The sequence below is a fragment of the Phyllobates terribilis genome, unplaced genomic scaffold (genome assembly GCF_046119375.1).
Source record: "Phyllobates terribilis strain yellow unplaced genomic scaffold, ASM4611937v1 Scaffold_7__3_contigs__length_470593459, whole genome shotgun sequence".
Classification (NCBI taxonomy): Eukaryota; Metazoa; Chordata; class Amphibia; order Anura; family Dendrobatidae; genus Phyllobates; species Phyllobates terribilis.
This window is the reverse complement of record NW_027362767.1, coordinates 23,332,557-23,345,214: the sequence shown is the minus strand read 5'-3', so window position 1 is coordinate 23,345,214 and position 12,658 is coordinate 23,332,557. Positions and strand designations below refer to the sequence as shown.

Sequence of the window (12,658 nt, the reverse complement as noted above, 5' to 3'; positions counted from 1 at the left end):
CACATTTTCTGTTAGCACAATAAACCTCATTTCAAGGCAGAAACATTACTGTGTCCAACAGTTATTACATATATCAAACTGAAATAGCTGTTGCAAAAACACCAATTTTTATAAAACATTAAGCTTAAGATTAATAGGGGTGCCCAAACTTTTTCATATGACTGTATGTACACAGTGACTGCACCAGAAGAATAGTGAGTGCAGCTCTGGAGTATAATACAGGATGTAACTCAGGATCAGTAATGTAATGTATGTACACAGTGACTGCACCAGCAGAATAGTGAGTGCAGCTCTGGAGTATAATACAGGATGTAACTCAGGATCAGTAATGTAATGTATGTACACAGTGACTGCACCAGAAGAATAGTGAGTGCCGCTCTGGAGTATAATACAGGAGGTAACTCAGGATCAGTAATGTAATGTATGTACACAGTGACTGTACCAGCAGAATAGTGAGTGCAGCTCTGGAGTATAATACAGGATGTAACTCAGGATCAGTAATGTAATGTATGTACACAGTGACTGCACCAGCAGAATAGTGAGTGCAGCTCTGGAGTATAATACAGGATGTAACTCAGGATCAGTAATGTAATGTATGTACACAGTGACTGCACCAGCAGAATAGTGAGTGCAGCTCTGGAGTATAATACAGGAGGTAACTCAGGATCAGTAATGTAATGTATGTACACAGTGACTTCACCAGCAGAATAGTGAGTGCAGCTCTGGAGTATAATACAGGATGTAACTCAGGATCAGTAATGTAATGTATGTACACAGTGACTGCACCAGCAGAATAGTGAGTGCAGCTCTGGAGTATAATACAGGATGTAACTCAGGATCAGTAATGTAATGTATGTACACAGTGACTCCACCAGCAGAATAGTGAGTGCAGCTCTGGAGTATAATACAGGATGCAACTCAGGATCAGTAAAGTAATGTATGTACACAGTGACTGCACCAGCAGAATAGTGAGTGTAGCTCTGGGGTATAATACAGGATATAACTCAGGATCAGTAATGTAATGTATGTACACAGTGACTGCACCAGCAGAATAGTGAGTGCAGCGCTGGAGTATAATACAGGAGGTAACTCAGGATCAGTAATGTAATGTACGTACACAGTGACTGCACCAGCAGAATAGTGAGTGCAGCTCTGGGGTATAATACAGGATATAACTCAGGATCAGTAATGTAATGTACGTACACAGTGACTGCACCAGCAGAATAGTGAGTGCTGCTCTGGAGTATAATACAGGATGTAACTCAGGATTAGTAATGTAATGTATGTACACAGTGACTGCACCAGCAGAATAGTGAGTGCAGCTCTGGAGTATAATACAGGATGTAACTCGGGATCAGTACAGGATCAGTAATGTAATGTATGTACACAGTGACTGCCCCAGCAGAATAGTGAGTGCAGCTCTGGAGTATAATACAGGATATAACTCAGGATCAGTAATGTAATGTATGTACACAGTGACTGCACCAGCAGAATAGTGAGTGCAGCTCTGGAGCATAATACAGGATGTAACTCAGGATCAGTAATGTAATGTATATACACAGTGACTGCACCAGCAGAATAGTGAGTGCAGCTCTGGGGTACAGGATGTAACTCAGGATCAGTAATGTAATGTATGTACACAGTGACTGCACCAGCAGAATAGTGAGCGCAGCTCTGGAGTATAATACAGATGGTTTTGTGGCTTGTTCGTGCCCCTGGTGTCTCATATATAATAGTGCACTTTGCTCGCTCCCGGTCCTTGCAGGGACGGTCTGGGTTACTTTCTCCTTCTCCTATTTGCTCTGCACATACTTTCTCATGCCGCAGGCCGTTTCCCAGCAGCAAGCGGCGCTGACACCGGGACTTTCGGCCAATTTATCCACATAATTCACTTGTTTTGGTGGAATCTTCATGTCCAGTGTGGAGATTCCCGGTGATCGGGGGCTCGTCTATTACTGGGGGCTTGTGAGCGTTAAAGGAACATATTCACTAAATTGGCACAACCTGGACCTCACGTTCCTGCTTGGTGTTAGTATCCAGGTGAGATTATCCGGCAGCAGAGCCGACCTCATGATCTAACACTTAGGCTGCTGGGCTAGAAGAATATGCAGTCCTATGTAAAACCCCAACACAACACACTGAGCTCTGCTACATCCTTGCTTCCATCTCCCTGAGGTCAGGCTGCACTAGCGGAGGAGCTGCTGCGTTACCTCGTGTCGGATGGTCTCCTTTGGCAGGACGTCTATCACCGCGAGCAGAGTATCCAGCCAGGCATTGCTTACACCTGCCAAAGAGAAAACAGTCAGAGGCACTGCAGAGCATCGCACCTGCTCAACACAGAGCTAGACCCGGCATTGTATACTGCAGCTTTACTGTACAGGCTGTGACAGTGCGTCTACTCCGGACCCCCAGAGCTTTACCATGCAGCCCTCCGATCAGATTACATCATGTCCTCCGGCATTTATCGGAGATCTGATGGATAAAGCCGCCGATCGGTGGATTGAAAGGGTCACCCTACCAATATGCCAACACCCCCCGGGCTGGAGGACCCTATAAGTGCGGCGTCTTTACTGACTGTATTACTAGCAAAAGTGACAGAAAAGACTCAGAAATTACAGGAGACGTCTCATCATCCATAATAACAACATCCCCGACCCCAGAGCTCTCATCAATTACTCCATCAAGTCAGAAGGAAACGGCAAAATGTCTTCAGCCGCAAAGCTCAGAGGAGCTGGAAAGTGCTCAACACAGGCATCCACAGTCCCATGGGCCCCACAGCTCCCACCGGGGCCACACAACAGCTAAAAAGCACCAGGGTGGACTGGAGAGAAAACTAACAGGAGCTGAAAGATACAGAAAATAATACTGCAAGGAGGTAGAACAGAGAAAAGGTAAACTGCCCCACCTGCCAGTATTATAGTAGTTATATTCTTGTACATAGGGGGCAGTATTATAGTAGTTATATTCTTGTACATAGGAGCAGTATTATAGTAGTTATATTCTTGTACAAAGGGACAGTATTATAGTCGTTATATTCTTGTACATAGGGGCAGTATTATAGTAGATATATTCTTGTACATAGGGGCAGTATTATAGTAGATATATTCTTGTACATAGGAGCAGTATTATATTAGTTATATTCTTGTACATAGGAGCAGTATTATATTAGTTATATTCTTGTACATAGGGGCAGTATTATAGTAGTTATATTCTTGTACATAGGGGGTAGTATTATAGTAGTTATATTCTATTACATAGGAGCAGTATTATAGTAGTTATATTCTTGTACATAGGAGCAGTATTAAAGTAGTTATATTCTTGTACATAGGGAGCAGTATTACAGTAGTTATATTCTTGTACACAGGAGCAGTATTATAGTAGTTATATTCTTGTACATAGAGGGCAGTATTATAGTAGTTATATTCTTGTACATAGGGGCAGTATTATAGTAGTTATATTCTTGTACATAGGAGCAGTATTATAGTAGTTATATTCTTGTACATAGAGGGCAGTATTATAGTAGTTATATTCTTGTACATAGGAGCAGTATTATAGTAGTTATATTCTTGTACATAGGGGCAGTATTATAGTAGTTATATTCTTGTACATAGGGGGTAGTATTATAGTAGTTATATTCTATTACATAGGAGCAGTATTATAGTAGTTATATTCTTGTACATAGGGAGCAGTATTATAGTAGTTATATTCTTGTACATAGGGGGGAGTATTATAGTAGTTATATTCTTGTACATAGGGGCAGTATTATAGTAGTTATATTCTTGTACATAGAGGGCAGTATTATAGTAGTTATATTCTTGTACATAGGGGGGAGTATTATAGTAGTTATATTCTTGTACATAGGGGCAGTATTATAGCAGTTATATTCTTGTACATAGGGGGCATTATTATAGTAGTTATATTCTTGTACATAGGGGGGAGTATTATAGTAGTTATATTCTTGTACATAGGGGTAGTATTATAGTAGTTATATTCTTGTGCATAGGAGCAGTATTATAGTAGTTATATTCTTGTACATAGGGGCAGTATTATAGTAGTTATATTCTTGTACATAGGGGTAGTATTATAGTAGTTATATTCTTGTACATAGGAGCAGTATTATAGTAGTTATATTTTTGTACATAGGAGCAGTATTATAGTAGTTATATTCTTGTACATGGGGCCAGTATTATAGTAGTTATATTCTTGTACATAGGGGCAGTCTTATAGTAGTTATAATCTTCTACATAGGGGGCAGTATTATAGTGATTATATTCTTGTACATAGGGGGCAATATTATAGTAGTTATATTCTTGTACATAGGAGCAGTATTATAGTAGTTATATTGTTGTACATAGGAGCAGTATTATAGTAGTTATATTCTTGTACATAGGGGCAGTATTATAGTAGTTATATTCTTGTACATAGGAGCAGTATTATAGTAGTTATATTCCTGTATATAGGGAGAAGTATTATAGTAGTTATATTCTTGTACATAGGAGCAGTATTATAGTAGTTATATTCTTGTACATAGGGGGAAGTATTATAGTAGTTATATTCTTGTACATAGGGAGCAGTATTATAGTAGTTATATTCTTGTACATAGGGGCAGTATAATAGTAGTTATATTCTTGTACATAGGGGGCAGTATTATAGTAGTTATATGCTTGTACACAGGGGGCAGTATTATAGTAGTTATATTCTTGTACATAGGGGCAGTATTATAGTAGTTATATTCTTGTACATAGGAGCAGTATTATAGTAGTTATATTCTTGTACATAGGAGCAGTATTATAGTAGTTATTTTCTTGTACGTAGGAGCAGTATTATAGTAGTTATATTCTTGTACGTAGGAGCAGTATTATAGTAGTTATATTCCTGTACATAGGGAGCAGTATTATAGTAGTTATATTCTTGTACATAGGAGCAGTATTATAGTAGTTATATTCTTGTTCATAGGGGGCAGTATTATAGTAGTTATATTCTTGTAATAGGGAGCAGTATTATAGTAGTCATATTCTTGTACATAGGAGCAGTATTATAGTAGTTATATTCTTGCACATAGGAGCAGTATTATAGTAGTTATATTCTTGTACATAGGGGCAGTATTATAGTAGTTATATTCTTGTACATAGGGGCAGTATTATAATAGTTATATTCTTGTACATAGGGGCAGTATTATAGTAGTTATATTCTTGTACATAGGGGCCAGTATTATAGTAGTTATATTCTTGTACATAGGAGCAGTATTATAGTAGTTATATTCTTGTACATAGGGGCAGTATTATAGTAGTTATATTCTTGTACATAGGGGCAGTATTATAGTAGTTATATTCTTGTACATAAGGGCAGTATTATAGTACCTATATTCTTGTACATAGGGAGCAGTATTATAGTAGTTATATTCTTGTACATAGGGGGCAGTATTATAGTAGTTATATTCTTGTACATAGGAGCAGTATTATAGTAGTTATATTCTTGTACATAGGAGCAGTATTATAGTAGTTATATTCTTGTACATAGGAGCAGTATTATAGTAGTTATATTCCTGTACATAGGGAGCAGTATTATAGTAGTTATATTCTTGTACATAGGAGCAGTATTATATTAGTTATATTCTTGTACATAGGAGCAGTATTATAGTAGTTATATTCTTGTAATAGGGAGCAGTATTATAGTAGTTATATTCTTGTACATATGAGCAGTATTATAGTAGTTATATTCTTGCACATAGGAGCAGTATTATAGTAGTTATATTCTTGTACATGGGGGCAGTATTATAGTAGTTATATTCTTGTACATAGGGTGCAGTATTATAGTAGCTATATTCTTGTATATAGGGGGCAGTATTATAGTAGTTATATTCTTGAATATAGGAACAGTATTATAGTAGTTATATTCTTGTACATAGGGGGCAGTATTATAGTAGCTATATTCTTGTATATAGGGGGCAGTATTATAGTAGTTATATTCTTGTATATAGGGGGCAGTATTATAGTAGTTATATTCTTGTATATAGGGGGCAGTATTATAGTAGTTATATTCTTGTACATAGGAGCAGTATTATAGTAGTTATATTCTCGTACATAGGGGCAGTATTATAGTAGCTATATTCTTGTACATAGGGTGCAGTATTATAATAGCTATATTCTTGTATATAGGGGGCAGTATTATAGTAGTTATATTCTTGTATATAGGAGCAGTATTATAGTAGTTATATTCTTGTACATAGGGGGCAGTATTATAGTAGTTATATTCTTGTACATAGGAGCAGTATTATAGTAGTTATATTCTTGTACATAGGGGCAGTATTATAGTAGTTATATTCTTGTACATAGGAGCAGTATTATAGTAGTTATATTCTTGTACATAGGAGCAGTATTATAGTAGTTATATTCTTGTACATAGGAACAGTATTATAGTAGTTATATTCTTGTACATAGGAGCAGTATTATAATAGCTATATTCTTGTATATAGGGGGCAGTATTATAGCAGTTATATTCTTGTATATAGGAGCAGTATTATAGTAGTTATATTCTTGTACATAGGGGGCAGTATTATAGTAGTTATATTCTTGTACATAGGAGCAGTATTATAGTAGTTATATTCTTGTACATAGGGGGCAGTATTATAGTAGTTATATTCTTGTACATAGGAGCAGTATTATAGTAGTTATATTCTTGTACATAGGAGCAGTATTATAGCAGCTATATTCTTGTATATAGGGGGTAGTATTATAGTAGTTATATTCTTGTATACAGGAGCAGTATTATAGTAGTTATATTCTTGTACATAGGGGGCAGTATTATAGTAGTTATATTCTTGTACATAGGGGCAGTATTATAGTAGTTATATTCTTGTACATAGGAGCAGTATTATAGTAGCTATATTCTTGTACATAGGGAGCAGTATTATAGTAGTTATATTCTTGTACATAGGGGGCAGTATTATAGTAGTTATATTCTTGTACATAGGAGCAGTATTATAGTAGTTATATTCTTGTACATAGGAGCAGTATTATAGTAGTTAAATTCTTGTACATAGGAGCAGTATTATAGTAGTTATATTCCTGTACATAGGGAGCAGTATTATAGTAGTTATATTCTTGTACATAGGAGCAGTATTATATTAGTTATATTCTTGTACATAGGAGCAGTATTATAGTAGTTATATTCTTGTAATAGGGAGCAGTATTATAGTAGTTATATTCTTGTACATATGAGCAGTATTATAGTAGTTATATTCTTGCACATAGGAGCAGTATTATAGTAGTTATATTCTTGTACATAGGGGCAGTATTATAGTAGTTATATTCTTGTACATAGGGTGCAGTATTATAGTAGCTATATTCTTGTATATAGGGGGCAGTATTATAGTAGTTATATTGCTGTACATAGGAGCAGTATTATAGTAGTTATATTCTTGTACATAGGGGCAGTATTATAGTATTTATATTCTTGTACATAGGAGCAGTATTATAGTAGTTATATTCCTGTATATAGGGAGAAGTATTATAGTAGTTATATGCTTGTACATAGGAGGAGTATTATAGTAGTTATATTCTTGTACATAGGGGGCAGTATTATAGTAGTTATATTCTTGTACATAGGGGCAGTATTATAGTAGTTATATTCTTGTACATAGGAGCAGTATTATAGTAGTTATATTCTTGTACATAGGAGCAGTATTATAGTAGTTATATTCTTGTACATAGGAGCAGTATTATAGTAGTTATATTCTTGTACATAGGAACAGTATTATAGTAGCTATATTCTTGTATATAGGGGGCAGTATTATAGTAGTTATATTCTTGTATATAGGGGGCAGTATTATAGTAGTTATATTCTTGTATATAGGGGGCAGTATTATAGTAGTTATATTCTTGTACATAGGAGCAGTATTATAGTAGTTATATTCTTGTACATAGGGGCAGTATTATAGTAGCTATATTCTTGTGCATAGGAGCAGTATTATAGTAGTTATATTCTTGTACATAGGGGCAGTATTATAGTAGTTATATTCTTGTGCATAGGAGCAGTATTATAGTAGTTATATTCTTGTACATAGGGGCAGTATTATAGTAGTTATATTCTTGTACATAGGGGTAGTATTATAGTAGTTATATTCTTGTACATAGGAGCAGTATTATAGTAGTTATATTTTTGTACATAGGAGCAGTATTATAGTAGTTATATTCTTGTACATGGGGCCAGTATTATAGTAGTTATATTCTTGTACATAGGGGCAGTCTTATAGTAGTTATAATCTTCTACATAGGGGGCAGTATTATAGTGATTATATTCTTGTACATAGGGGGCAATATTATAGTAGTTATATTCTTGTACATAGGAGCAGTATTATAGTAGTTATATTGTTGTACATAGGAGCAGTATTATAGTAGTTATATTCTTGTACATAGGGGCAGTATTATAGTAGTTATATTCTTGTACATAGGAGCAGTATTATAGTAGTTATATTCCTGTATATAGGGAGAAGTATTATAGTAGTTATATTCTTGTACATAGGAGCAGTATTATAGTAGTTATATTCTTGTACATAGGGGGAAGTATTATAGTAGTTATATTCTTGTACATAGGGAGCAGTATTATAGTAGTTATATTCTTGTACATAGGGGCAGTATAATAGTAGTTATATTCTTGTACATAGGGGGCAGTATTATAGTAGTTATATGCTTGTACACAGGGGGCAGTATTATAGTAGTTATATTCTTGTACATAGGGGCAGTATTATAGTAGTTATATTCTTGTACATAGGAGCAGTATTATAGTAGTTATATTCTTGTACATAGGAGCAGTATTATAGTAGTTATTTTCTTGTACGTAGGAGCAGTATTATAGTAGTTATATTCTTGTACGTAGGAGCAGTATTATAGTAGTTATATTCCTGTACATAGGGAGCAGTATTATAGTAGTTATATTCTTGTACATAGGAGCAGTATTATAGTAGTTATATTCTTGTTCATAGGGGGCAGTATTATAGTAGTTATATTCTTGTAATAGGGAGCAGTATTATAGTAGTTATATTCTTGTACATAGGAGCAGTATTATAGTAGTTATATTCTTGCACATAGGAGCAGTATTATAGTAGTTATATTCTTGTACATAGAGGCAGTATTATAGTAGTTATATTCTTGTACATAGGGGCAGTATTATAGTAGTTATATTCTTGTACATAGGGGCAGTATTATAGTAGTTATATTCTTGTACATAGGGGCCAGTATTATAGTAGTTATATTCTTGTACATAGGAGCAGTATTATAGTAGTTATATTCTTGTACATAGGGGCAGTATTATAGTAGTTATATTCTTGTACATAGGGGCAGTATTATAGTAGTTATATTCTTGTACATAGGGGCAGTATTATAGTAGCTATATTCTTGTACATAGGGAGCAGTATTATAGTAGTTATATTCTTGTACATAGGGGGCAGTATTATAGTAGTTATATTCTTGTACATAGGAGCAGTATTATAGTAGTTATATTCTTGTACATAGGAGCAGTATTATAGTAGTTATATTCTTGTACATAGGAGCAGTATTATAGTAGTTATATTCCTGTACATAGGGAGCAGTATTATAGTAGTTATATTCTTGTACATAGGAGCAGTATTATATTAGTTATATTCTTGTACATAGGAGCAGTATTATAGTAGTTATATTCTTGTAATAGGGAGCAGTATTATAGTAGTTATATTCTTGTACATATGAGCAGTATTATAGTAGTTATATTCTTGCACATAGGAGCAGTATTATAGTAGTTATATTCTTGTACATGGGGGCAGTATTATAGTAGTTATATTCTTGTACATAGGGTGCAGTATTATAGTAGCTATATTCTTGTATATAGGGGGCAGTATTATAGTAGTTATATTCTTGAATATAGGAACAGTATTATAGTAGTTATATTCTTGTACATAGGGGGCAGTATTATAGTAGCTATATTCTTGTATATAGGGGGCAGTATTATAGTAGTTATATTCTTGTATATAGGGGGCAGTATTATAGTAGTTATATTCTTGTATATAGGGGGCAGTATTATAGTAGTTATATTCTTGTACATAGGAGCAGTATTATAGTAGTTATATTCTCGTACATAGGGGCAGTATTATAGTAGCTATATTCTTGTACATAGGGTGCAGTATTATAGTAGCTATATTCTTGTATATAGGGGGCAGTATTATAGTAGTTATATTCTTGTATATAGGAGCAGTATTATAGTAGTTATATTCTTGTACATAGGGGGCAGTATTATAGTAGTTATATTCTTGTACATAGGAGCAGTATTATAGTAGTTATATTCTTGTACATAGGGGCAGTATTATAGTAGTTATATTCTTGTACATAGGAGCAGTATTATAGTAGTTATATTCTTGTACATAGGAGCAGTATTATAGTAGTTATATTCTTGTACATAGGAACAGTATTATAGTAGTTATATTCTTGTACATAGGAGCAGTATTATAATAGCTATATTCTTGTATATAGGGGGCAGTATTATAGCAGTTATATTCTTGTATATAGGAGCAGTATTATAGTAGTTATATTCTTGTACATAGGGGGCAGTATTATAGTAGTTATATTCTTGTACATAGGAGCAGTATTATAGTAGTTATATTCTTGTACATAGGGGGCAGTATTATAGTAGTTATATTCTTGTACATAGGAGCAGTATTATAGTAGTTATATTCTTGTACATAGGAGCAGTATTATAGCAGCTATATTCTTGTATATAGGGGGTAGTATTATAGTAGTTATATTCTTGTATACAGGAGCAGTATTATAGTAGTTATATTCTTGTACATAGGGGGCAGTATTATAGTAGTTATATTCTTGTACATAGGGGCAGTATTATAGTAGTTATATTCTTGTACATAGGAGCAGTATTATAGTAGCTATATTCTTGTACATAGGGAGCAGTATTATAGTAGTTATATTCTTGTACATAGGGGGCAGTATTATAGTAGTTATATTCTTGTACATAGGAGCAGTATTATAGTAGTTATATTCTTGTACATAGGAGCAGTATTATAGTAGTTAAATTCTTGTACATAGGAGCAGTATTATAGTAGTTATATTCCTGTACATAGGGAGCAGTATTATAGTAGTTATATTCTTGTACATAGGAGCAGTATTATATTAGTTATATTCTTGTACATAGGAGCAGTATTATAGTAGTTATATTCTTGTAATAGGGAGCAGTATTATAGTAGTTATATTCTTGTACATATGAGCAGTATTATAGTAGTTATATTCTTGCACATAGGAGCAGTATTATAGTAGTTATATTCTTGTACATAGGGGCAGTATTATAGTAGTTATATTCTTGTACATAGGGTGCAGTATTATAGTAGCTATATTCTTGTATATAGGGGGCAGTATTATAGTAGTTATATTGTTGTACATAGGAGCAGTATTATAGTAGTTATATTCTTGTACATAGGGGCAGTATTATAGTATTTATATTCTTGTACATAGGAGCAGTATTATAGTAGTTATATTCCTGTATATAGGGAGAAGTATTATAGTAGTTATATGCTTGTACATAGGAGGAGTATTATAGTAGTTATATTCTTGTACATAGGGGGCAGTATTATAGTAGTTATATTCTTGTACATAGGGGCAGTATTATAGTAGTTATATTCTTGTACATAGGAGCAGTATTATAGTAGTTATATTCTTGTACATAGGAGCAGTATTATAGTAGTTATATTCTTGTACATAGGAGCAGTATTATAGTAGTTATATTCTTGTACATAGGAACAGTATTATAGTAGCTATATTCTTGTATATAGGGGGCAGTATTATAGTAGTTATATTCTTGTATATAGGGGACAGTATTATAGTAGTTATATTCTTGTATATAGGGGGCAGTATTATAGTAGTTATATTCTTGTACATAGGAGCAGTATTATAGTAGTTATATTCTTGTACATAGGGGCAGTATTATAGTAGCTATATTCTTGTACATAGGGTGCAGTATTATAGTAGCTATATTCTTGTATATAGGGGGCAGTATTATAGTAGTTATATTCTTGTATATAGGAGCAGTATTATAGTAGTTATATTCTTGTACATAGGGGGCAGTATTATAGTAGTTATATTCTTGTACATAGGAGCAGTATTATAGTAGTTATATTCTTGTACATAGGGGCAGTATTATAGTAGTTATATTCTTGTACATAGGAGCAGTATTATAGTAGTTATATTCTTGTACATAGGAGCAGTATTATAGTAGTTATATTCTTGTACATAGGAACAGTATTATAGTAGTTATATTCTTGTACATAGGAGCAGTATTATAGTAGTTATATTCTTGTACATAGGGGGGAGTATTATAGTAGTTATATTCTATTACATAGGAGCAGTATTATAGTAGTTATATTCTTGTACATAGGGGGCAGTATTATAGTAGTTATATTCTTGTACATAGGAGCAGTATTATAGTAGTTATATTCTTGTACATAGGGGGCAGTATTATAGTAGTTATATTCTTGTACATAGGAGCAGTATTATAGTAGTTATATTCTTGTACATAGGAGCAGTATTATAGCAGCTATATTCTTGTATATAGGGGGTAGTATTATAGTAGTTATATTCTTCTACATAGGAGCAGTATTATAGTAGTTATATTCTTGTACATA

At 33.8% G+C, this 12,658-nt stretch overlaps 1 protein-coding gene across 1 annotated transcript in view; it reads right to left on the bottom strand.

Annotated features, from left to right (window-relative positions):
- PPP4R4 (protein phosphatase 4 regulatory subunit 4) overlaps positions 1-12,658 on the bottom strand; it is a 290,124-nt gene that overhangs the window by 39,961 nt on the left and 237,505 nt on the right. Inside the window, exon 5 of the mRNA XM_073638312.1 lies at positions 2,211-2,284. Within this exon, the coding sequence (XP_073494413.1) occupies positions 2,211-2,284 (74 nt within the window). The remainder of the gene's footprint in view (positions 1-2,210; positions 2,285-12,658) is intronic.